The sequence below is a fragment of the Gymnoscopelus braueri genome (genome assembly GCF_963280865.1).
Source record: "Gymnoscopelus braueri genome assembly, chromosome: 3".
Classification (NCBI taxonomy): Eukaryota; Metazoa; Chordata; class Actinopteri; order Myctophiformes; family Myctophidae; genus Gymnoscopelus; species Gymnoscopelus braueri.
The window spans coordinates 45,992,878-46,020,533 of record NC_137612.1 but is presented as its reverse complement, the minus strand read 5'-3'; the positions used below and the strand labels follow the sequence as shown (position 1 = coordinate 46,020,533).

The 27,656-nt window shown below is 40.7% G+C and overlaps 1 protein-coding gene across 1 annotated transcript in view; it reads left to right on the top strand.

Moving 5' to 3' along the window:
• The window catches only part of stab1 (stabilin 1), an 80,621-nt gene that overhangs the window by 1,757 nt on the left and 51,208 nt on the right, over nt 1-27,656 (top strand). The window contains 22 exon segments of the mRNA XM_080423603.1: nt 2,367-2,500; nt 2,894-3,009; nt 3,252-3,337; nt 4,122-4,191; nt 4,488-4,583; nt 4,708-4,821; nt 5,268-5,455; nt 5,742-5,878; nt 6,788-6,921; nt 7,285-7,346; nt 8,017-8,166; nt 10,340-10,480; nt 11,426-11,497; nt 12,473-12,586; nt 13,851-13,904; nt 14,509-14,589; nt 16,662-16,820; nt 16,982-17,044; nt 17,186-17,278; nt 17,986-18,072; nt 19,001-19,112; nt 19,643-19,829. Coding sequence (XP_080279729.1) covers nt 2,367-2,500; nt 2,894-3,009; nt 3,252-3,337; nt 4,122-4,191; nt 4,488-4,583; nt 4,708-4,821; nt 5,268-5,455; nt 5,742-5,878; nt 6,788-6,921; nt 7,285-7,346; nt 8,017-8,166; nt 10,340-10,480; nt 11,426-11,497; nt 12,473-12,586; nt 13,851-13,904; nt 14,509-14,589; nt 16,662-16,820; nt 16,982-17,044; nt 17,186-17,278; nt 17,986-18,072; nt 19,001-19,112; nt 19,643-19,829 — 2,450 coding nt within the window.

Below are 27,656 nucleotides of genomic sequence, written 5' to 3'. Positions count from 1 at the left end.
AAAATGTAGTACTTGTTCCACCACTGATGTACAGTTACGCCCTCGTGTCCAGGAGCAGGGCTCCTTATAGGAACAGTTGGTTCCCATTAGGCTATACTTCAAGAAGTGCTTTAAATGCTTTAAATATACAATTTACAATTAACCCATTAAGATTTGAGGCGGATTCTACAACTGCCTTCTAAATCTCAAACGTGTTTGAGACTTAGAAGTGCCGTGCTGTGAGCTTGTACATCTGCTATTTTTGAATAGCCAACGCTAAAATCTAAAATGACACAGATGCTTTCCTGGTTTTAATGGGTTAAGCCAAGGCATTTAGCAGATGCTCTTAACCAGAGTGACTTACAATAAGCAATTAAGGTAAACATCAAATATAGTTATGTACAGTATTTTGAACTGATTGGACGGTAGACAGCAGAGACAAGTTGTTGTGGAAATGTGTGAATAAGTGACAGGACGATTCACGTGGTTGATGTCTCACTCATACAGGAGGATGCTTTTATTCATGGTGAAAAGTCCATCTTGTTCCCGAATACAAATGATGTCACTTTATCACTGTTTGACGTCCTTGTTCTGTGTGAATGAACTCATGACACAAGCAACAGGTACAGGTTAGAAAAAAGTAAAGTTTCCGGGCAAATTAAAGGTAGGGTGAAAGTGATTTTCTGTTTGTGTTAAATAGCTCTATATTCTGATAGTACTCATAACAATACATTTAATACACATCAGAAAATACATTTTCAGGTCAGGATACCAATTTCATCCAATCAGGATAGAGAGCTCAGTCAGATTAAACAAGTGAAAGTGATGACACAAAGAAATGAGCAGACAACATTGGAACTGGAACACTATCAAAATGAAGCTGATAAATGGGTCCTCTCTCCTGATTTTTTCACCTACCTGAAATTTTTTTTTCTGTTTATTAAAGAGCTGGAGAGACAGGGAGACCCCTGTTACTGAACAAACACCCTATAGCAATGATTACTATCAAAGAAAGAAGGAGAAAATAAGGATAAGGATAAGAATGAAGCCCTTAAAGTTGCATGTAACTTTCCTCTTCTACCCCAGATTTGAACCCGGTTTCCTGCTCAAGTGCAGACATTTTTTTACCATTGAGCTAATAGAGCCTGTCTGCTTGCTCAGGGGATACATTGAGTGTCAGATCCTGCGTCTAGGTGAGACATGACCTTTGACACGATCTAAATGTCTCAATAGAAGAGCAGGGAGACAACCGCCCCAATAGAGTATCGAAGTCCTGAAGTCACTACTACCCCTGGGTCAAATCTCACTATATGCACAATTTTTTTTATATTGCAAGTGGCCCAATATTTGGCGGCCCCAAGCCGGAACGCAGTCAATTTATTGATGATTAAAATGTAAAGAAAATGCACGCGGCCCACCCAACGGACCTCTTAACACGCAAACGCTTTTGAGATTTTCAAGGGGGCCCTGATCCAGAAAAGGTTGGGTAACACTGCTGTAGACAGTTACACTCACTAATTTACGCGTGGAGCGACAAGTGTCGAACGATGCGTCAACGAAAGTGACGTCAAAAGGACAAAAAGAAGTGTGTTGCAGAGGATAGTGTCATGCCGGTGTCGCATCCGGGCACCTACATTAGCGGAGCGCTGGGCGCTCATGTGTAAATGTGTTTGCGTGCTGTGCCTGTTACAGAATCTGCGTGGATGCAAGGTAGCAGTGAAAACGTATGGAATGTCATTGGTCTCTCAATAAGCTAGCCGAATGGATAATGTAGCACTGATCGCACTCTGAGAAGAGCGCAGATTGAATAGACAGATGCACGTGTGTGTGTGTGTGTGTGTGTGTGTGTGTGTGTGTGTGTGTGTGTGTGTGTGTGTGTGTGTGTGTGTGTGTGTGTGTGTGTGTGTGTGTGTGTGTGTGTGTGTGTGTGTGTGTGTGTGTGTGTGACCATTTAAAAAAGTGCTCATATACTCATATAATGGGCGCCGATGCTAAACAGTACTCATAACTTATAAGCAGTTCATAATACATTGATACTTGACCTTATAAGTCATTATGAAGTGCTTTATAATGCATGGATTATTGTCATAAAGATACTGATGAGTTATTATAACTATAGTTACATAGTGTTACAAACAACTGATTCTAATGCATTTATATGTTTATAATGTATTCTAGACATTGGCTACATAGAAAGTGTTAATGAATGTTATGTGTAATGAACATGTAATAATAACATTCAGCGTGGTTGTGGTGTGTAATAAAGGTGTAACAATAACATCCAGTGTGGTTGTGGTGTGTAATGAACATGTAACGATAACATTCAGTGTGGTTGTGGTGTGTAATGAACATGTAACGATAACATTCAGTGTCCACGCTGTCAACAGGCTCCGGGTCGTTGTGATGAAGAGCAGAACATGTTCCACCACACCGTCTGCACTTCCTGTGCAGCCTCTGTCACTTCCTCCTGCCCCGCCCCCTTCACCAAGACAACCACTGGCATGGGCGTGGCCAACTGCAGGTATGGCAACCATAGAGTTATATAATACACCTAGTATCAATGAAAGTTGCTCACCCAGCGCATGCTCCCCTCTACTCTTGGGCACCAAATTCTGGTGCCCATGTGCAGAAGATTATTCATATTATTATTATGCACAACAGCCATATTGGAAAGAAATTGGGCCTCTTCCATACTTCCTTCACAGGTCTTACCAATGATTCTAATGAAGGCTCTGTTCCATTTAGTGTAGCACAATGGTTCTCAAACGTTTAAATTTCAAGGACCGAACTCTGAGAGTGTACAAAATGGAACCAAATGAAAAGAAGAAGAAGAAAGAAAAAAATAAAGAAAGAAAGAAAGAAAGAAAGAAAGAAATGTAATGTGAGAACAGTAATGTGATTACATTGTGTGTAGTTACGTGGTGGAGATTGGCGGCAAGGAGGTGGAGCTTCCAGGCTGCAGACACACCTGCAGCAGAACCGTCCTGAAGACACACTGCTGTCCTGATTACTGGGGCCCACTGTGTCTACGTGAGTCTCACACACGCACACGCACGCATACGCGCACACACACACACACACACACTTACAATTTAAAATGTACAATGTAGGTATTTATCAGACGCTCTTTATCCAGGGTGACTTCCAAAGTGTAAGATCAGAGTAAATGACATGAACTCTAGTCAACAAATCTGTGTGTGTGTGTGTGTGTGTGTGTGTGTGTGTGTGTGTGTGTGTGTGTGTGTGTGTGTGTGTGTGTGTGTGTGTGTCAGGGTGTCCCAGTGCGTTGGGGAAGGTGTGTAACTTCCATGGGACGTGTCTGGATGGGGAACTGGGCAATGGAACCTGCGTCTGTGATGTAAGAATAAACACCCTTCCACAACACAAAAACATTATGCAACAAAATGTCATGGTATTGTTTTATTTAAAACCTTGACATTCTTCTATAGGTTTTTTTAATAAGTTTTCATATAATGACCCCGAAACTTAAACCAGGAACTAGGAACTAAAAGCAGCACTACTGTATGTAGTGCCATTTTGGACACAAATACAGTTACATGGCAGCCAACGTCTTTGACTTCATTACCCAAGATTCTCTGCAAGCATGTCCGGTGCGGACACGCTGTGATTGGCCAGTCGTCGCTTTGACTGGCAGTTCTGTCTTGGTAAATGCCAGGATGAAACTCATTGTCTCCCCTATACGTAGTACAGTCAAGCCCCTAGCAGGGACCCCCCTGAGTCTATACATTTATGGAATGATGTTTGTTATTGCTTAAACATGTAACTTTATCATTTTGTGGGACATAATATACTATATAGTTGTTCAAAAGGTTACATAGTGCTGCTTTAAAGTATGCTACGTTAGTTTCATTGATCAAAGCCGGAACACATTTGATTGATTGATCATTAAAATGAACATCTTCTGAAAATGCTTGCGGCCCACCCACCTGGTCACTTAACACGGTGGTCAGATGGGTGATTTAGTGGTCGGATGGGTGGGCAATGAATCAACACAAATACACAACACAAATACAAGGTTGAAGTGAGGTGAAATTCTTATAATTTTCGTTCTTTCTCTTTATACTTTAAATCGATATTTTGGTCATTGTTATTTAATTTGTATGGTCTTCGTTATTTTGTAGGAGGGTTTCTCTGGGGTTTCCTGTGAGAAATGTCAGAACCTAAACACCTACGGACCCAGCTGCGACAAACGTATGTCACCATGACAACTGTCTGTCTGTCTGTCTGTCTGTCTGTCTGTCTGTCTGTCTGTCTGTCTGTCTGAGAGGGATTCACGTGATCTCACATAGAGATTAAGATGATCAAAATATTACAACAACAAATGTATAACATTTAACGTCTGTCTGTCTGTCTGTCTGTCTGTCTGTCTGTCTGTCTCTGTGTGTGTGTGTGTGTGTGTGTGTGTGTGTGTGTGTGTGTGTGTGTGTGTGTGTGTGTGTGTGTGTGTGTGTGTGTGTGTGTGTGTGTGTGTGTGTGTGTCTTTCCAGAGTGTGACTGTGTTAATGGAGTATGTAACAGTGGTCCAGAAGGTAATGGAGAGTGTTACTGCCAGCCCCCATACAGTGGGCCACGATGTGACCAAGGTGAGTGCAAACAGACTTAATGGGAAGTATACATTTTTCACACACATGATGACTATGTGTTATTGTTTGAGTTGTGTATTATATAACATAAGTGTACCTTATTGTGTTGTGTTGCGTTGTGCAGTGAGTGCGGGCTGTAAGAACTGCAGCAGTTATTCATATTGTAAAACAGTGGGAGACACTGAGGTGTGTGACTGTCTGCCTGGACACCGCAAGACCTCCAAGAACACCTGTCCAAGTAAACATCTGTCTGTCTGTCTGTCTGTCTGTCTGTCTGTCTGTCTGTCTGTCTGTCTGTCTGTCTGTCTGACTGATGTATAAGCGAACAACACATAAATTAGGCCTGACTCAAGCCTTAAATTACAGCATCCCTATTCTTCAGCGAACATTTGTCAAAAATATCAGATCAACAAGCACGCAACACGTTGCGTCGTGATGCGTTGTGAGCGTGTAGAGGATTTTTTTCAGAGGAGGGATTTGGTGTAGACTGTAGAGGGAAAAAAAGAGCGCCGCAAGTCTTCATTTATTCCCTCCGGTCTGGGGGCTTGAGTGTGACGCGTCGCTTTATTGGCCTTAATATGTGGTTGACTGCACGTCTGTCTGTCTGTCTGTCTGTCTGTCTGTCTGTCTGTCTGTCTGTCTGTCTGTCTGTCTGTCTGTCTGTCTGTCTGTCTGTCTGTCCAGGTGTGTGTTCACAGGGGGACTGTGATGTGAACGCTGAGTGCTCTGTCTCGGGGTCAAAGGTCCAGTGTGCCTGTAAACAGGGTTACCGCGGTGACGGAAAGATCTGCGTCCCCATAAACCCTTGCTCCGTCAACAATGGAGGCTGTGCCCTCGACTCCACTGTCTGTGTCTTTAAAGGACCCGACAAGGTGTGTGTGTGTGTGTGTGTGTGTGCGTGTGCGTGTGCGTGTGCGTGTGCGTGTGCGTGTGCGTGTGCACGTGTGTGTGTGTGCGCGTGTGAGTGTGTTTGAGCTCCTCTTCCCAACATGTCGGTCTCACTTTAATAACGTCAACTTCCGTTTTATTAGTCTACTAGTCACATTAATTTAACTAGTACCTCCCTCTTTCTCTCTCTCTCTCTCTCTCTCTCTGTCTCTCTCTCTCTCTCTCTCTCTCTCTGTCTCTCTCTCTGTCTCTTTGTGTCTCTCTCTCTAGTCTAGTTGTGAGTGTATGGTTGGCATGAGTCCTGTTAACTCCTCTGTCCGGTTGGGCTGTCATGCGATTTCTGCGTGTTCATCGAACCCCTGTCACTTCACAGCCACCTGTCAAACTGGTCTGGATGGACAACCCAGGTACACACGCACACACAACACAGACACACGCACACACGCACGCACACACGCGAGGCCCACCCATCTGACCACTTGTGGGTGGGCCCGTGGGCCGCGTGCATTTACAAAGCATGTTATGATCAATCAATCGATTGTGTTCCGGCTTGGATAAATGGATACAGTGTCACAATGAAAACTCACTTTAAAAAAAAAACTACAGATACACTTAACCCATTAAGACCTGAGGCAGACTCGAAAAATGTCTTCTAAATCAGTAGTTCTCAAACTTTCTCGTGCCAATGACCCCCAAATTCATGGGTATATATATATATATATATATATATATATATATATATATATATATATATATATATGGCTGCGGACCCCCAGAAGAGAAGATTCTTAAAAATTCTTCAAACACTTTCAAATGTTCAAAAATAGCTCTACAAGCTCGCAGCGTGGCACGAAGTGAGCTTGTACATCTGCTATTTTTGAATAGCCAATACTAAAATCTAAAATGGCACAGATGCTTTCTCGGTTTTAATGGCTCAACCACTCAAACCCCAGCATCCGTATTGTGGGGAAGGCTTTAGCCGAAAATAGCCTCGCTGCGACGCGTTGTGAGCTTGTCGATCGCCTACTTCCAGCCAAGGCTTTCCCCACAATGACAGGAGACATCTTTTCAACCTGACATCACGCGACGTGTTGTGAGTTAATAGATGTATCTTGTGTCACACACTGTCTTACGACAACGTTTAAAAAAGATAAAATAAATAAAATAGATAAATAGAAAACCCGGGACCAGGAATGGACCCTTGTGGAGCTCCAGGAGGAAAACCTTTTGAGAACATGTGTGTGTTCTGTCTCTCTCCATCATCCTGTATGACGTCTGTCTGTCTGTCTGTTTGTCTGTCTGTCTGTCTGTTTCAGGTGTGAGTGTGCTAAAGATGAGGTGGGGGATGGGATTCGTTGCTATGGTAACCTGCTAGCTGAGATGTCGGAGCTGATGCTCAGCGGTGGACCCCTGCACGCGATGCAAGGGTTCATCAATGCGTGTTTCTTTGGTAAAAAGGAGGTGATATAACTACAAACTGATTCATTCATTCCGAGCTTCGGAAGGGCCGGTCGCAGAATCTTTCCTCGGAACCCGTGCACCTCCGGATTGTTTTTTTTTTAGAATAAAGTTTGAAATCTGTGTAGACAGAAATGGTACCATCCCATAGTGAGCATTATTGAGGACCCATATGGAGTTGATGTTGGAAAAAGTGTTCCTTTAAGTGTTCATGTTGCTTAGGCTAGTGTGGTTTAATATTGGGATTATCTTTGTATTTCTATAACAACAACAACAATGATAATAATAATAATAATAATAAATAAATACATAAATTAATTAATTATTATTGAACTGTGTGATTATGGTGTTTCAGAGGTCGGATGTCAGTTCAAATTGACTCAACATGGACCTTATACTGCTTTCATCCCTGGGTCTGTAAGTTATCAATACAATAATAATGATAAAAATACTAAGAACAATACTACTAATACTGCTCTCTGTCTGTAACTTATCAATGATTATACTAATAACAATACTACTAATACTGCTAGTTAATAAATGTGAGTGGTTCTCAAACTTTTTTTATTTCAAGGGCCCCCTGTGCAATGAAGTATGAAATAGTACTTAATCAATCTATCTATCTATCTATCTATCTATCTATCTATCTATCTATCTATCTATCTATCTATCTATCTCCTCTGGTCTTCACAAGCTGAAATATGACTAGGGCTGCAACTAGGCCTTTTTTTTGTCTTTTTTTTTGTGATAATCAATTACTTTTTTAATTAATCAAATATTCGAAAAGAGTGTTTTTTGTATATAATCATATTTTTGTATACATATATCAATAACCACTTAAGCCTTACTTTATATTCCGTCACACTACTGTGTCATGCAAAAATTGTGAAAATAGCAGGTGTAAGAGCTCACAATTAGTCTATTTTCAGTATTTTTGACATCTTTTGATTTTTGCGTATAATGACATGCCCAAAATTGGGATTATTTTGTATAATTGATTAAATCGATTAGTTCGATTAACTGTTGCACCCCTAAATATGACACAACATCATCTGCGTAGATGTAAACGTCAGCATGTTTCATTCAGGGACTGAATCAGACAGCACTAGAAGTAAAAGGAAAGTTCCCGCTGTGTAAGAACCACCTGATGATGGGTCAGCATCTCTATGAGCACCTAGAGGGCCAGGACTTCAACCTGGACGGAGGTAGCGTCACAGCCAGGAGCAAAGGAAACAAGGTAACATCTGGACGGTAACCGTAACAGTGGGAACCTGGAGGTTTTGTTCATCATTGATAAGAACAGCTGAATGGACCTCCAAGCTCACAATGAGGTTGGAGGTCAAAAGGGGGTGGAGCCTGGAGGAGCAAAACCAGCTAACTCCACCGCCCTTTGGTGGACTTAGATGGTTTAGCTGAAAGTGGGGGGATCCAATGGAGATAGCTGGTTTTGTCAGAAGCACTTTTTGATACTTTTCATTGGTTCAATATTGTTTTAATCAACACACAGACGTAAAGGGTGTTCAATAGCACTGACAGCAACGAATAGTTCTCAGGTTCTCACTGTTTTATTTATTTATAAATGGGGGTGTAAATGTTGGCCCATGGCTCAAGGCTCCAAGAATTAGACAACCGTCCAAGAATGCATTTTGTTGGTTTTTATTTACCAAAACTCTCCAACACCAACGGTCTTGTGCAATAATATACAGTGCAGGACTGTCCAAAAATAGGCATATGAAAATAGTACTTTCAAGAAACAAACACAGGCAAAAGGTTAAAAGAACAGCAACCTAGGTAACTGCTATATGGGCTACACCCTTCTATGAAGGGCCCCAGCAGTTCTCTTCCTCTGGCTGTTCTGTAGCCCGCCAAAAGCTAGCTGACTATGAGCAGGTGCAGCCACCAATTTAAAGCAGGTGGGTCATACCAAGAACACGTAGTAATTTGTATCAATAAACTTAAACAAGGCAAACTATGTCCCATAAGTTATCTGCAATTACAGCCATTCTATTAATTTAAACCATTTCCATTTTAAATAACCGGCCACTTTACTCACACCTTTAGTCCTACAATTAGAAAAGCTACAATACAAAACAAGGACAAACACCCCTCTCCTCTACAGTACTTGGCACCTCCCAATCAACCGGAGGATTGCCAGCACTGCAGAGGAGAGATAGGTGACCAACAATCAATTGACTTTGTCCCACCTTTTCAACATTTAAAAAAAAAAACATTGCAATGTCCATGAATTCATACAGATACCGGTATACAAATATGAAACACACAACACTCCCAAACAGTCACTCCTAAGCTGGCCAGCGTTGATTAATTAGAAGTAATTGTGTAATCAGATGAGTGTGTGCGCATTGTCCATGGTAGTCTCTATAGGGCACGGGCTGCCCTGAGACAGGGGGCAACTACATATAATCTTTTAAATGGTACATATAATCTTTTTTTAATTACATTTAAGGCCTAATATTTGTATAAGTCATTTTGGGGATAACAACCATTTTCCAAAGCATACATTCATTCTTAATTTGTTTTACAATTTGGGGGGAAATAATTATAATACCATTGAGGTGCCCACAGTGTTTTGGTGCCAACTCGACCACTCGCCCACCTATCTGAACGCTTAACACGCGTTAAATAGTCAGATGGGTGGGCCGAGAGTATTTTCAGAGCATGCTTATTTTAATTATAATCAATTGATTGTGTTCCGACTTGGATTAATGGCACTAACATAGTATATTTTATTTTATTGGTATCACTATGAAAACATGTTTCAAGGGCTTCAAGAAAAAAATTGCATGACACTTTTTTTTTACATGATTACGTTTTTTAAATATTAACATTATATTATCATTAAAATATTTGTGTTTTGTCAATCATTTAGTGGCCCACTTGCAATACCCTCACGGCCCACTGGTGGGCCCCTGCCCACAGGTTGAGACCACTGCTATAAGTAAAATTCAGTCACTAGATGTTGCATACACCTCTGCACTTATTCTGCACCTTTCAAAAAGCTCTGTGGATGCATTAATATTTAAAATGTGTATTTATTAATATCACCTTTAAAGCAATTTAAAATTGCTGTGCTCTCTAATTTATTATATTGGTCTTGTGATACAAGCTTACCGTAGCTTGTAGTTCGGCTATTTTTGGCTTTAGGGTTAAAAATGGCAAAATAGTCTAAAAATGACATTCGTAAAACGTATTGAACTTTGCTGTCCTCATGCTGTGTGTGTGTGTGTGTGTGTGTGTGTGTGTGTGTGTGTGTGTGTGTGTGTGTGTGCGTGTGTGTGTGCGTGTGTGCGTGCGTGCGTGCGTGCGTGCGTGCGTGCGTGCGTGCGTGCGTGCGTGCGTGCGTGCGTGCGTGCGTGCGTGCGTGCGTGCGTGCGTGCGTGCGTGCGCAGCAGTTCATCCTGTTGCAGGCTCCCAGCAGACTGTACACTGTCCTCCAGGCAAACATCCCAGCATCCAATGGGATTATCCACATCATTGACCGGCCAATCGAAATCAATGAACCACTTCCTGGTAGCCCGCGCGATGAACAGGTGGGACAACGGATCACAACGCGTCGCACTGCGACACGTTGTGAGCTTGTAGATCGGCTATATTCAAATAGCCGATGGTTAATGTTTTATGTTTCATGTTTTAATAATATTTTAAATCTACAAAGTAACTAGTAACTAAAGCTGACCAATAAATGTAGTGGAGTAAAAGTACTATATTTGCCTCTGAGATGTAATGGAGTAGAATTAAAAGTATTGAAAATTGGTAATACTCCAGTAAAGTAACAATACCTAAAACTTTTGGGTGTGTTGCAAAATTCAGGAGAGTACCCATGTATCTGCTTATTTATTTATAGTGTTCCAGTTCCAATTTTGTCTGCTCAATTATTTGCATCATCACATCCAATTCCACTTGAATCTGTATCCTGTGTGAGTTTTCTATCCTGATTAGATAAAATTGGTATCCCGAGCTCATTGTGAGCTTGTAGATCAGCTATTTTAACCATTATTGATTATACAAATTTCTGTTAAATCTTTGAATTGTTTTGGAAAATGTCAAAATGTTAATATATATTATTATGTGTGGGCAGGGCCTACTTCTTGCACACACAAAAATATGTGATATCATGAACGTATGAAATCGCATGTTGAGAGGCCTTTATAGAGCTTCCACTTGCCCACAGGGAGCACCGCAAATGCAAACAGTTGCACCATTCGTACAAACTCCATTTCCCTAAAGCTTCCTCGTGTCCTGACGGCTGCACCCAATGTCTGACACATCTCTGGGTAGGCAACCTGGCCTGGTGGAGATCTGCACTCACTATAGCACACTTTTCTAGTTTTAATCGGACCTCAAGAGTCAAAGATCGCATCATAAATCTTGTTCTCCAGGTGTTTAAGCTAGTTGTCAGCTTTTTAATATGTTTTTCTGTCTGTCTGTCTGTCTGTCTGTCTGTCTGTCTGTCTGTCTGTCTGCCTGCCTGCCAGTTTGCTGACAAGACAATCGGAGAGATTCTGACCCTAGATGAGAAATACAACCGTTTCCTGTCTCTGGTTGATGTGAGTATAGATGTCTCTGTTGTTATTAGATGTCTCAGAATGCAGTGAGTGCGGTCAGAAAGTTTCATTCTATAAGAAAGTTGTGGATCAGTGCTACAAATCAAAGTTATCATCACACCAAACAGTTATGGAACTACAGTACAGCGTATTGAAGTATGTGTTGATGAAAACTTTAGTGCGTAGAAGTATTCTCAACCTTTATCAGCTTAAATTACCATGTGAGGTCTGATTGAAACTTTTGTTTTTCACCCTTCCATTTGGCTACATTTGTAAACTTGTTACTGTGTACTGTAGTCTACTTGTAGCTTCTATGTATAATTGTATATAGTGTGTATCTAATCTATGTGTGTTGTATATACTGTAATTGTATATCGTATACAGTGGTGTAAAGTAACTAAGTACAGTACATTTACTCAAGTACTGTACTTAATTACAATTTTGTGGTACTTTTACTTTATTGGAGTATTTCCAATTATCAGTACTTTTACTTTTACTCCACTATTTCTCAGAGGCAAATATTGTGCTTTTACTCCACTACAATTATTTGAAAACTTCAGTTACTAGTTACTTTGTAGATATACATTTTATAACATACATTGATTAACCACTTTAGCCCTATTTTATACCTAGGCTATTTAAAAATAGCAGATCTACAAGCTCACAACGCGTCGCATCGCGGTATTTTATACCTAGGCTATTTAAAAATAGCAGATCTACAAGCTCACAACGCGTCGCATCGCGACGCGTTGTGAGCTTGTAGATCGGCTTTTTTCAAACATTTTAGTACTTTTAGTACTTTAAGTACATTTTGATACCAATACTTTTGTACTTTTACTCAAGTCAATTTAGAATTCCGGACTTTCACTTGTAACAGAGTACTTCTACATTGCAGTATTGATACTTAAGTAAAACATTTGAGTACTTTTTACACCATTGATCGTATATACATATCTCATCTATATGTGTGTTCTATAGAACTGTGGGGCCGATCTCCCTCTGCGGGCCCCGGGGCACCTCACCGTGTTTGTGCCCACCAACCAGGCTATAGACAGAGCCAGAGACGGGAGCATCATTTACATGCTACACCATGTAAGATCATCTATGGACGGATGAGCTTCTGTTCAAAATGTTTGACGATAACTAAGGCTGCAACCGTGGATTGAACTAGTCGATTTAATCAATTTAAACTAAAAATGTATCTGTGATTTAACCCATTTAGACCGGGGAACGCATCTTTGTCCTTGTTAGTTTTCTTTGGCTATTCAAAAATAGCAGATCTACAAGCTCGTAGCGCGGCACCGAGTGCCGCACTACGCGCTTGTAGATCTGCTATTTTTGAAAAGTCTTGAAAATTCGTGCAAATCTTTGAATATGTATATATATTTTTTTTAATGCAAGCATTTGTAACTCAAATCTTTGCGTCTGGGGATTCTACAAATGTCTTCTAAATCCTAACAGTTTTCTGAAAACAAATGTTGCTGTAATATCTGCGGTTCTCAAACAAGGACCCCCCCAAAATGATATGTATTTGGTTGCGGACCCCCATCTCAAAATATGTTGTTCCAGGGACCCCCACGAAGCAAAGATTTGAGTTACTAATTTCCCCCTTAAAAATATATATATACATTCAAATATTCGCACAAATGTTCAAGATCTTTTCAAAAATAGCAAATCTACAAGCTCATAGCGCGGCCCTCGGTGCGACGCTATGAGCTTGTATATCTGCTATTATTTGAATAGCCAGAGATATCTTAAAATGACAGATGCTTTCCCGGTCTTAATGGGTTAATAAAACTAGGCCGGTGACCATGCAAGTCAGGAACGATGCAAGTATGAATGCCCCACCCGGTTATGCCATACGCGTTGTAACCAATGTCAGAGTACCTGTTGTATCCGTTTGTTTGTCTTTTAAGCCCATACGTGGAGATCTCTGTGTCTGTCTGTGTGTGTCCCATTTAAGTGAAATGCATGCCCATATATGGAGTCCAGGCCAATTCATGACATCAGTACTATGACGTAAGATTGATGACATCAGGGTACTCCTTATGAGGATTTGCGGATTTATCAATATTTGTGGGAGATCCGCTGCCGTATTTCTTTTCACTCTGCACCACTGAATTCCCAATGGTATTGGTCTATATATAATATATAATATAATAATAATAATATAATAAATAAACCATTTTTTTTGCCATATTTACTAAAACCTGCCCCCCCCCCCAGTTCAATTAAGTTTTACACCCACCTTTTAAACGTGATCAAGTCCATCTAGAAAAAAATATTAAAAAAAACTACTGTTCCCCTTTAAATTCAGTATTATCAACTAATAATAGTACATGTTGTGTTTCTTCAGGCTCAACACAAACTTCAGGAGATGCTGAAATATCACATGTTCTCACATGCTGCAGTAAGACCTATCTGTCTGTCTGTCTGTCTGTCTGTCTGTCTGTCTGTCTGTCTGTCTGTCTGTCTGTCTGTCTGTCTGTCTGTCTGTCTGTCTGTCTGTCTACCAGTGTTGTAAAGTAATGAGAGTAAAGTAATGAAAAAAGTAATATAACTTTTTCCAGTAACGAGTAACATAAAGAATTACTTTCACATTTTGGGTAATAATATTACATGCAGTTACTATTTCCCCCCCAAAAAACAAAGTAATGAAAGTAAAGAACGTGCAAAAACATGATTTGCGCGTTGTTTACTTTCATTCCCTTATAGTGTGTTGTTGGTCGGTACCCATCTAGGTAGATGGGATCAAGTTGCTTTGCAGGCTGCTGATCCGGTCTGGGTCTAGTGCGGATATGGAAACCATGCATGCATGTATGCGTGCAAATTATTGGATACGGAAGGGTGGGATAAACCGGATCAAACTGGTTCATGTATGAGTAATATATTATTATTTTTGAGCAACGAGGCCAACACTGCTACCTCCAACTACCTAGTACCTACCTATCATACTGTCAGTCTGTACGTCTAACTAACTGTCTGTCTGTCTGTCTGTCTGTCTGTCTGTCTAGCTGACAGTAGACCAGTTGGGCAGTCTTCATCAGATGCAGACGATGGCCAATCAGATCATCAGGATTACAGTGGCTGATGATGTAAGTTATTGTTATTATTATTCATACGGTAGTGTCATGTGATTTAACACAATGATAGGCAGTAGACTCATAAGTCAGTCTATAAACTCTCACCTATAGAGCACTGCTTCTCAAAGTGGCATCTGGGGACGCCCAGAGGTCCTTGGGGGGTTTCCCGGGGGTCCCCAGAAAAATGAGGCAGAGTTTAAACACTTTAGACCTATTTTATTTTTCGGCTAGTCGAAAATAGCATATCCACAAGCTCACAATGGGTCCGATACGACGCATGTTGAGCTTGTAGATCTGCTATTTTGAAAGAATGTTGACAAATGCTGACAAATCTTTTCTTATGGGGGTCGCTGGCAAAAATCTTTTCAGTTTGGGGGTCCACACATGGGCGGACCGCTAGCACCTCTAGAGGACTCCCGCAGATCACGCACAAGGCGGGGCACTGTGTCACGCACCCAAAACTGGTAGTGAGCACACTGACACTGTGGAAAAAACACAAGGCACAGCCAGGAGGGGAAAGAGGTGCACCACCTACGTAGACACACTGCGGCGTGACACATTGCATGGCATGGCATGGCATGGCATGGCATGGCATGGCATGGCATGGCATGGCATGGCATGGCATGGCATGGCATGGCATGGCATGGCATGGCATGGCATGGCACTACATCGCATCGCATCGCATCGCATCGCATCACATCACATCACATCACATCACATCACATCACATCACATCGCATCGCATCGCATCAAATCGCATCGCATCGCATCACATCACATCGCATCGCATCACATCGCATCGCATCGCACTGCACTGCACTGCACTGCACTGCACTGCATTGCATCACATTGCAACACATTGGATTGCATCACATTGCATTGCATTGCATTGCATTGCATTGCATTGCATTGCATCGCATCGCATCGCATCGCATCGCATCGCATCGCATCACATTGCATTGCATTGCATTGCATCGCATCACATTGCAACGCATCGCATCGCATCGCATCACATCACATTGCAACGCATCGCATCGCATCGCATCGCATCGCATTGCATCACATCGCATCACATTGCATTGCATTGCATCGCATTACATCACATCACCTCGCATCACATTGCATTACATTGCATCACATCGCATCACATTGGATTGCATCGCATTGCAAAGTGGACAGAAACAATTTAAGAGTAAAAACTAGAAAATGTGCTCCTCGGAGCACAAGTCTCCGCCAGCAAACCTGTGCTATTTTAATTGAAATTTTCTGGGAATGTTCTTCTTTTCCTTTCCTTTCCTTTCCTTTCCTTTCCTTTCCTTTCCTTTCCTTTCCTTTGTACTTTTTCTTCCAGAGATTGTAGCAATCTTTGCTGTGTCATGTTGTCAGCATTTGTGGCTCGTCTTCGTTTTTTTGTCATTTAGGGATTCTTTGTCTCTGTTTAGTGTTCTTTGTCTCTGTTTCTTAGCTTTGGCCTTCTGCGCCTTTGCTTCTTCATCAGGTTTCAGACGATGATTTGCTGCTTCTTCAGTTTGCGTAATGGGAGTTAGTTTCATTGTGTGATCTCAGCTGTGATCTCTGTTTGTACTGGATAGTACTGTTCCTGTCTAAGCTATTTACATATTTATATTACATATTGTGATGTCACGTGAAACTTGACCAATGTTAGGTGTTCTAAGAGGGACACACACACAATCAAGACTGATTGATCCTGTCTTACCTCACTTCAAAAACATAAATGTTTTTTTGAAGTGACACACCTATTTATAGGATTTTATTTCGTCATGCGTCTCGCTAGCCAATCAAAAGCATTGGTGACTACATATTGTCACGTGTCACGTGAAGCTTGACCAATGTTAGCTTGGCTAGGGGGGGGGGACACACAGCGGGACGAAGCGAAAACATACTCTCCGCCTCCGGCGGAGACAATAACCCTGCATTGCTGAACTAATCCAAAGGCAGTCCTTCATATTGAGGGGTGATATGATTGGTTTTCAGAGCAGTGGGCGTGGGTTTGTCAGCGAACACTGTTCCCCAGACGTATCGGTATAGGCAACAACGACAGACTGACAGATTGGTTCTCTCAGGGCAGGATTTTATTGGGGGAGATCAACGCCACTCTGGAGAGTTCCAACATCGTGGCATCCAATGGGATCATCCATATGGTGGGCGGCCTGTTAGTCCCGCCCTCCATCCAACCAATCCTGCCTCATCGCTGTGATGTCATCCAGAGCAAAATCACCGTGGTAATTATTATGTACAATGCGCTGATATTCTTCTACAGCTGAGACCTACACCAGCTGCTATGCTCATGCACCTTGTGTTTAAAACCACATTATACTTTACCGGATGGTTTATACTGTATGTGTGTATGTACCTTTATTTTTCTTTCTCTTCCTGTAAACAGGGTCCATGTGTTCGCTGTAGTTATCTCTATCACACTCAGTGTCCAGAGGGCAGCATCGAACTGGTAAACAATCTATTATGTTCTTCTATTATAAATAATATACTTTATTATTATTATTATTATTATTATTATGTTCCAAGCATAATATAACCAAAAGCTCAAACATCTGTCTGTCTGTCTGTCTGTCTGCCTGTCTGTCTGTAGGACAGTCATCTGACTGGCTGCACCTATCTGGAGTCACCAAAGGACTCCGCTCTCAATAAGGGCTGTGCCAAGTACTGTAATGTCACCACTGAGGTAACACATCCTGTGTGTGTGTGTGTGTGCGTGTGCGTGTGCGTGTGCGTGTGCGTGTGCGTGTGTGCGTGTGCGTGTGTGTGTTAGAGAGTGATCTTGGGGACAAGGTTAACCCCTTAGGTTAACCCCTTTGTGGGAACAGTTAACCCCTTAGGATAAGGGGTTAACTGTTAGGGGTTAAGGGTTAGGGTTAGGTTTAGGATAAGGGGTTAACTGTTAGGGGTTAAGGATTAAGGATTTAGTTTAGAATCTATGGTCAAGGGTTAGATTTGGTATAAAGGCTTACAGTAGTTTAGGGCAGAAGAGGTGCAGAGAGACCAGTGCGTTCATCGACAGGAAGTTACTATCAAATCAACAGTTGGTATCATCTATAGATGCTAAATGTAACGTTAACATACAATGACACCAGGAGCATAAACCTGACATGAATTTGAATCATCAGTTGAAAATGTTGGTGAACCTGAAATTACCCCACCCCCCTCTCTCTATCTCTCTCTCTCTCTCTCTCTCTCTCTCTCAGTCTCTCTCTCTCTCTCCCTCCAATGTCAAAGATGAATCATCACCAAAATCATATGTTTTTTTACACATGTGTGTGTATGTGTATGTGTATGTGTATGTGTATGTGTATGTGTATGTGTGTATGTGTGTGTGTGTGTGTGTGTGTGTGTGTGTGCGTGTGTGTGTGTGCGCACGTGTGCGTGTGTCAGGTAGCAGAATGCTGTAAAGGATTCTATGGACCAGACTGTAAACCATGTATTGGAGGCTTCCAGCATCCCTGCTATGACAAAGGAACAGTAAGTCTATCTAGATATACAGTATGTATACTTAGCTCGGGATTGAAACCAGAGTCTTCCGATTCATAGGCAAGCGCTCTACTATTGAGCTACCTTGACACAAATAGTGGTAGTTGTAATGGTAGGAGTACTCCAAGGCCAGGTGATATGCCAGTAAATGCTTTGAGACGCTAATATCATGCATTGTTGGCTCACTGGAAACACTCGGCTACGCCACTGGGTCTAAAATTGGGGTCCAAAGGAGATGATTGTGGACTTTCAAGTACCTGGGAGTGCACATCGCCAACAACCTAACCCTGGAAACGCAACTCAGACTCCTAAATAAAGAAGGCTCACCAGCGAGTGTATTTTCCAGAGGAGACTGAAGCGGGCGGGGCTGGGTACCCCTGTCCTTACTTCCTTCTACAGGTGTGCGGTGGAGAGCATCCTCACATCCTGCATCACTGCGTGGCATGGAAACCGCTCTGCTGCAGACAGGAAGGCTCTGCAGCGGGTGGTGAAGTCATGCCATCAATGACATTTACACTATAGCAGGTCCAAGAAAAAAGGCTACCAGCATCATGAAAGATGCCACCCACAGTGCTCACGGTCTGTTTGACCCCCCTCCCTTCGGACAGTAGGGTGCGTAGCATTAAGGCCAGTACCACCAGGATAAATAATAGCTTCTTCCCTGTAGCTGTGAGAATTATTATAAAATACTTGCACCGTTTTTAGTGGGCACGTGCAATTTTAGTGGGCACGTGCAATTTTAGTGCTCACGTGCAATTGCTTTATTGCATTATAGCATTATGCAGCGTTCTGTTTACGTAATTTATTTTATTCCGCCATGACCAGGACCTGGGTAACACATTTTGTTCCGTACTGAATGACATTGAAACTCCTTGAACCTTGAACCTGCAACTGTTTTTTTCTCTTTCACCTCACCCAGTGTTTTGATGGTATCCATGGAAACGGTTCATGTAGCTGTCAATCAGCCTTCAAAGGCATGGCGTGTCACATCTGCTCCAACCCGTCCCGATATGGAGACCAGTGTGACCAAGGTAAGAGACCTCGTCTCCATGTCCTGCCTCCACCATCTTGTGATTGGCTGGGCATTGGGCGAAGTGCAGCTGTAGCCAATCACAAGACGGAGGAGGCGGCGCGTGGAGCGCGGAAGATGGCAAAACTACCATTTTAAAATATGGATTAAACATGTTTAATGGCAACGCCGATTATCGCCGATCAACACACGTTCCCGCGGGACCCTAATGCAGTTCAGAGTGTCTTTGAAATTTCTCTGCAACACTTTAGCAACGTTATATTTGTCCAAGACCAGAGAGTGGTACCAGCGGGTGAAAGAGAGAAGGCATTGACTTTCAAGGAACCCTGGATACCGTCATCCCAAGTACAAAAAAAGGTATAGACCTACAGGGTTCAGAAAGGGGCTACGGTAAACTGGGTCCATTGAAGCTCAATGCATTCTCCCCGGTCATGCTTGGTGCACTCTCTGGTCTCGAAACAAAAACAATGTCTCTAAAGTATTTTTAATTTCATTTCTTTTTCTGTGTGTGCGTGCGCTGTGCGTGTTCAGAGTGTGTTTGTGTGCACGGGGAGTGTGATAACCGTCCACACAGCGGGGGTGTGTGTAGACGAGGCTCCTGTAAGGAAGGGTTCCACGGTTCACTCTGTGACCAAACCGCCGCTGCATGCAACTCTGATGGACTGTACCAACACTGCCACCAGCAGGCCTACTGCGTCACTGAGGGAATACACACTAAGTAAGTACTACTGCACTGGTTCTCAACATGGGGTCCGGGGGACCACCAGGGGTACAAATGGACTCTTATGGGTCTGTAATTCTGGTTCCGTTTTGTACAAGAGTTTGTGAGATTTTACAGGGTAGATTGGGGTTCCAGTGTAATTTAGTTCAGTGGTTCTCAACCTTTTCAATTTCAAGGACCCCCAGTTCAATATGTCCATTAGGCCACGGACCCCAACATAATATGATTGTTTTTTTATGTCTGGGACCCCAAACTAAAACACTGTAAAATCTTCAGTGTTAACTCTCAGAGTTACAAACCAATAACTAAGGGTTCATTTGGACTAGGGTCGCACGATTAATCGAGAGTAGTGTCCTATATGCGGCGATTCATTACACCCTAATGGCCACTGGGGGAATAGGTGGCGCTGTTGCGCACATTTCTATTTATATTAATCTATATATATATATCTATTAATATATACATAAAAATAGCCTTTCTATTAATAACATCATTATAAATAGATTTAATCCGAATAGGTATATTTAGAATTTTTTTTTTAATCCAATTAATTAATTCGTTCATTAATTAATGCATTCTTAAATCCTCTCTTTTTCAATCTAATTCTCTTTTTTCTCTTTTTTTCTCAATCGCTCTCTCGGTCATTTTGTTGCAGTCACTGTTAATCATGGGTCTGGGGGGTGGGGAGCCAATGGCCCATGTATTCTCTATGTGTGACAAGTTCCCACGCTAGCATATCCTAAACAGCTGTCAATTCATTTCACTATCTCTTTCTATCTATCTATCTATCTATCTATCTACCTGGGGCCTATGGCCCCTTATACTGTAGATCTGTAATTCTATGTGTGCGACACCTTCGTATGGGTGATCCATGATTGCGTGATGATCATAGAGTGAACCCCTCCGTTCTTATGACAGCTACTGGATGTAGGGGATCGTAATTAATCTCTGGGCTGGATAATGGACATCAGGGGTACTGCAGAATTTAAATCATTAGGGGATAAATACAAAATATAATGATATGGGGACTAAATGGTCATCAGTGGTACTGCAGGCATGCATATGTCTATCAGAATTTAAATCATCGGGGTGTAAATACAAAATACCATGATATAGGGGCTAAATGGTCATCAGTGGTACTGCAGGCATACATAGGTCTATCAGAATTTACCATACTACCATACATACTTCACTTGTCATATCATAGGTTTATTTTTTTACTATTCTACTATTCTAAACTATTTAAGAACATTAAGAACATTAATAACATTAAAACAACTGCCGTAGCGATGAGAGTGATTAAAGTTGGAGTCTGACTGATCCCCACCACAGGGGGATTCTAAGCACAGGACTCAAGGTGAGATAATTGGAAGAGAGGATACGGTTAGACACTATGCGCAAACATTATACCCCATGGTTTTAAAAATAATATACCAAAATTTACCACATTATCACTCTTCTAATGTTTTGTTACGTTAGATAAAACCTTAATGGGACACCATGCATTATCCTAAACAATATATTTGTTTTCAAAACTAACTTATTAAGCCCCAAACATGCCCAAAGTTCACAATTGCATGCTGGGTGATTATATCCAACCAATGGTTGGAAGTACCTAGGGACATGGCTTGTGGTTCCTCTGACAGAGGCATTTTCACACCTGAGGTGTTTTTGGAGCATTGTTCTCTCAGAGGCCCACGGCTGCAAACAGGGAGACAGTGTATTTTATTTAATCATTAACTCTAACATATTTCATGAACACATTTCATGAAACCTATGTTATAATGGTTATAATTATACAAAAATGTAAAAATTATATGAAAATAGCAAATCTACAAGCTCAATGAGACAAGGGTTTGTAATAAAAACTATGAGAGGGGGGACTCAGCTACCCCCCTCCCTCCATCGGGTTTTTCACACCTGTCATCTCTCAGCAGTTTTCACAGCATTCAATTCAAAGGGCTTATTGGCATGAGAAAACATACGTTTACATTGCCAAAGTAGAAAAGCTGTATGCCTGGGTGTACATGTGTACAAGGATTCACGTGTGTATGCTTGTGAGTTGTGACTCTGTGTGTCTCTTCAGCTCAATACTGGACAGATACTTTATATCCAGTATCTGTGGTAGTTAGACTAAACAAATAGATCTGGGTTATGGCCCTGAGGATGCAGCTGGCTCGTGCCTACGTGTGATTTGTTACTTTCCCCGGGGTCTGTGAGCCAGGGAATCAATATTTGATGAGGGGGATAGGGTTAGGTTTAGGGTTAGGGTTAAGGTTGATCAAAAAATAACAATTCTTTAATGAAGTAATGTAGATAATAATAATAATTTAACTATTGAGAGTGTAAAATGATTACAACATGGTGTGTGTGTGTGTGTGTGTGTGTGTGTGTGTGTGTGTGTGTGTGTGTGTGTGTGTGTGTGTGTGTGTGTGTGTGTGTGATGACCAACTCTATGTTCTATACATTTTAGGGCATAGTGAACCACATAGACAGTAGGTTGTCTGTTTTTTCAGTACAATAATACATCTAGCAGCTGCCTTCCGCATCTATATGTTATATTCTAGTTCTCGAGGGGGGTGTTACACGCGCCTGGTACCCTAAAAATAACTCAGTCTCTTAGTGGTAACCAAATGGACCCTGGGGTGTTCTGTAAAACAATTGTTTAATATCTGACATGACTGGTCATGTCTTTTAGATCACAATATATAGTTTAAACGGTAGTACAGTTTTATGATGTAAATATGGTGTGTATAGTGACTAGGTTTTAGATTTAGTAATGTTAACGCTTTACACATTTACTATCAGGTACCCATAGTGTGGACCCAACTTATAGCTTCAGCTATAGTAGTTTAAGTACATCAGTAGCAACTCTCACAGATTACGAGATTACCTACACATATCACCAAAGTTTAAAGTATTATTCACTGTTAAGTAGTATCTAGCATGTTTTAAGTAACTTGTTATGCTTTATAACAACATTTGTATTTTTATCTAAATACTTTTGTATGCATACATGCGTTTGAAAACTATCCAACCGAAAGTACACTATATATGGCACTTTTGTTTTTTCTCCTAGTATCATGCAGTATCATTTCTTCTCTCAGGATATTATATGTACCAAAATGTATGTACAAAAAGGGGCAAAGTTATCTATACAATGTGTTAAATCTCACACTATGGCCAATATCCACGCTTGGCTGTCGCCTGTTTTTTTATTTATTTTTTAGAAAAGAATGTCCTTAAGACTTCTGGTGACTAGTAGTTTTCATCCCCTGCCTATGTTGAATGCACTTATTGTAAGGGTATTGTAATGTAATGTATAATGTAATAAAGGGTATTGTTGTGGTGTTGGGGGGGCTTAATACATTAGATTAGATTAGATTCCTAATTGTATGGCCAAAGGTATCTAATGATCCAATCTGCTTAGGTAAGGCAGTAATGAACCAAGTTATCTTGCTATACTTACTATACTATAACACATCATACCAAACATCATTATATGAAAACCTGAAAAAACTGAAGTTTTTTTTTTTTCTGCACACAAATACTACTTGTGTAAATCTCTGACAGAAACAACAACACAGTATGCTAGTAAAATGTGGTAGTTTAGTCTAGGCTTGTTTAAATGGTGCATTTATATAGCATTTCTATCCGAAGCGTTTTACATTGATTGTGTCATTAACCCATTCACACACCGATGGCAGAGGAAACCATGTACAAATATATTGTTTAGGGGTTCAGCGTCTTGCTCAAGGACACTTCACACTAACTCTAGGGGAGCGCCCCACCCCCGGAATCGAACGGGGAACCTTACGGTTTTCCAGTTCACTCTACCCGGCCACTCTACCCCTGAGCCACTGCAGCCTCTTAAAGAATGACCCTGACGGGGGTCCATTACATGTCCAAAGTTCATTACAAAGGAAAAATAGTATTTAATAGTTGATAAATAGACAGAAATTATCTGTTAGTCTAAAACTCTGTCTATAATTAAGTTCTAATAGTGGTAGGGTTAAACACAAATCAACATTTGTTGCAAAGCTATGTAGATATTGTTAGTTATTAGTGACAATATAGCATAGAGGGGTTTGTATTTTACAGTAGATACTATTATATATATTATAAGTTATATTCCCAATTAGCAGGGCAAAGTCACTACCTTATGGTATTCATATTGTTATACGTTTAGTGTGATCATAGGATTTGTAGATATTTGATCAAAAACATCTATTTCTAATGGTCACCGAAGGCCAGTAAAGTGGCTTCTCTTAACATCTCTTTCCTCTTTTTCCTCTCTTCTCTAACATCCTTTCTCGTTCACTCTCCCTTCTCTCACCCATCCCCAGCAATCTTTCCTCTTTTTCCTCTCTTAGTCTATTCCCACTCATACAATATTTCAATTATGTATTTTCTCTCTTTTTCTCCCTCAAAAACCATAAACAGTAAACCCATCAGTAATGACTGATGAGTCATGAATCATAAAGTTGATTATGATTCTATATCCATTTACCAGTACTAACGGAAATATCTATACCTGTATGAGGAATGAGGTCTTGGGGTTGATAGCGGTCTTGTATCATTGGTAATGATTAATTAGTGTATATGTACCGTGTTGAATTGTTGTTCACTATATGTTACAGGGGGTGTTACCCCCCACTTTTCCTGTGAAATAAAAAAAAAAGAAACACCTTCAAACTAATACACTTCAGATCATCCCCATGGATACAGTATTATATACCTATGAACCAATATTTAAGATACAAGTAAGATGTTTCTGCTCTAACAGACTTCTAAGTGTTAGGACTGTTTTTTTAGTTCAATATTGATATTGAACTAAGAAGAATACAAAAATTGTTAATAAAAAGATAAACCTTATTCTAAAACAGAAAACTATTTGTCTACATTGTTTTATATCCGTGTATATATTGTAAGTAGTATCTACTAAGAAGATAATAAGATTATAGAATATATAGAATATATATACAGAATCTAAAGAGTTTAATTCGGGGGGTGTGGGGGATGTCATAGATCTTACTAGGGCACCATTTGGCCATTCAACAAATGGTCTAGGTGTCGCATGTAAAGCATAGCCTATTTAAACCGGTTCTATGGTTAGTTCTATCTATCATCAGAACAACGAAACAGAAACAACTGAAGGTGTACATCCACTCAACTTCAATTTATCATGGATGTTTTGGCTCCAGGACAAACTATGTATCCTACAGATATGAGCGATGACCGGTTATACAGTAATGCCGTGGATTTGTATGACATGGATAAGCTTAACGGTCTAATCCTCACGGACGAAGAGCAGTTGAATTACATAGAGCCTCTATTGATGTGGTCTACTACGGCTTCTGAAGACGAGGAGGACGAAGAAGAGGAGGCGACGGAGAGATTCTTTGATGAACTTTCCAAATATCAAAATTATCTTGAATATTGTGAATCTTGTAAATATGGGGGCGATGATGATTTATATTTCAACACGGACTATGAATATTTCAACACGGACTGGCTGGTGGATCATTGGGACTATATCTGCTTCAATCCCACCGATGTCTCAATAGATGAAGATTGATCTAACTAACTAACTGCACTGACTCTCACTATGCATATGTGTCGATGACATGAAATTTGTCCCTGAGTAAAAGACTCTGGATACAAGACATTGGATACAAGATGTTTTATTGTGTGTAACTGTTTTGTGATTGTTGAGTATTGTGAAATAAAATGTCCCATAATTGTCAATTCAAAATGATCAATCAAATCATGATAGAAAAGATTCTGTGACAATAATAATAAATTCACTTTATAATCACTTCAATTCACTGTATTACTTAAGAATCTAAATCACTTTATAATCCAATATATATCCTAAAAGTTAACTAACAAAACCCTCTAACATGGCTATACATTGATAAAAATTACCCCCACGTCACTGTGGGTGTGGTCCTAGAACATGTATATAATGTGGTCTCAAAGTCTTATAGACGGAAGTGACTTATAGAACCTGAGAGGAAAAATATAGCATTGATAGTATAGACTGAAGTGACTTAGAGAACCTGACTTGGTTGTCCAGAGTGTACAGGAAATATAGCATTGCTATCATTGATAGTATTGCCTGACTTAGAGAACCTGACTTGGTTGTCCAAAAGTAGACTTAGCAGTCGCTATGACCAATGCACCATGTAAGTATTTTATTTTCTCATTTCAAATATTATCTTTTTAAATTTGCAAAAAAAAATAAATAAAAGAGTTGGAGTTATAAAACTGTTATCTCTCTCTTATGTTCTGCTGGCATCTACACTACAGGGGACACTAATCATCCCATGAATCTATGGGGTCAGAACCGTGCAATCGATACCATGAATCTACCTGGTGAAATGCATCCTGCCTTAAAAGATGTTCCTATGAAATTATGGACAACTCATAAATACGATGTGGGTCTTATGGAAGGTGCCACCCCGATATCTGTTGGTCCTATGTGGGACTGGGAATACAGATCTGTCAGACCCGATAAGAGACAATATCTACTAGAGGGTGAGACTGAGGAGGAAATGACTACCATTATTGACCAACTCTTGAAGGATGAAATAATTTTACCTGTCCTACCTTCTAAATGTAATATGCCATTATTACCCACTACCACTGGATCATGGCATGTTCACGATACACGACCGATATATGAGAACACGCTTGCACGTATACCTTTAGAACCTAACCCTGGAACAATCTGGAGTGCTATTCCTAGTGAATCATTATGGTTTAGTGTTATTGTATTAGCAAATGCTTTTTTCTCTATCACTATTGATCCGTCATCGGAATATTGTTTCACTTTTACTTATAAAGGGGAGATGTACCAATGGACTAGAGGTCCCCCAGATTATATCGAAACTCTACCAATCTTGTCAGATGCATTGCAGAAGAATCTGTCTGGGTTTGTATTTTTACAATCTTCAACCTTGGTACAATATATAGACCGTTTATTGGTGTGTGCCATATCTAAAGAGGCCTGTGTTTCAGATACAAATGCTCTATTGAAGTATTTGGCATTACAGGGGCATAAAGTCACCATGTGTCCAAAACTCCAATTAGTAAAACAAAAAGTGTGTTTTTTAGGACGGGTGATCTCGCAAAATAACATGGAAATTGGTATTGATAGGATACAGGCCATTTTGTCATCTCCAAAACCTCTAACTAAGACATTACTTCTTAGTTTTTTATGGGATACCGGATTCTGTAGAGAATGGATACGTGAGTATGCAGAATTAACTCAATCATTGTCTGACATTGTTAGGACAGGATCAGTTACAAATGAACTAGTGACTTGGACCCATGAGGCTAGTAATTCGTTCGAAAAATTAAAAACTGCTGTACGTATGGCCCCCGGACTAAGCATTCCAGATATGACTAAAGAGTTTACTTTGCTAGTTGATGTGAACAAGGAGTTTTATAACGGCACATTATTGCAACAATATGACGGTAGACTAAAACCGGTCGCATACTATTCTTATCAGTTTTCATATATGGTGAGAGGTGTTTCGCTGTGTGAGCGTATAGTAGAGGCTACCTTGGATCTTGTTAGTACGGTCAAGCTCTCATCACCCCTAAAACACAGTCCATTGACTGTTTTGGTCCATGAGGCAGCCCAAACCCTCTTCTCTAGTCCTCTGAGGGATCATTATTTTCTGAATTTGCCACAAGTTACTTTAAAAAGATGTAATGAGTATTTGTCACAAGATGAATGCACTACCTGTTTTTCCAAAATGTCTGTATGATTCTGAGTCAATGTTGAATGCACTACCTGTTTTTTCCAAAATGTCT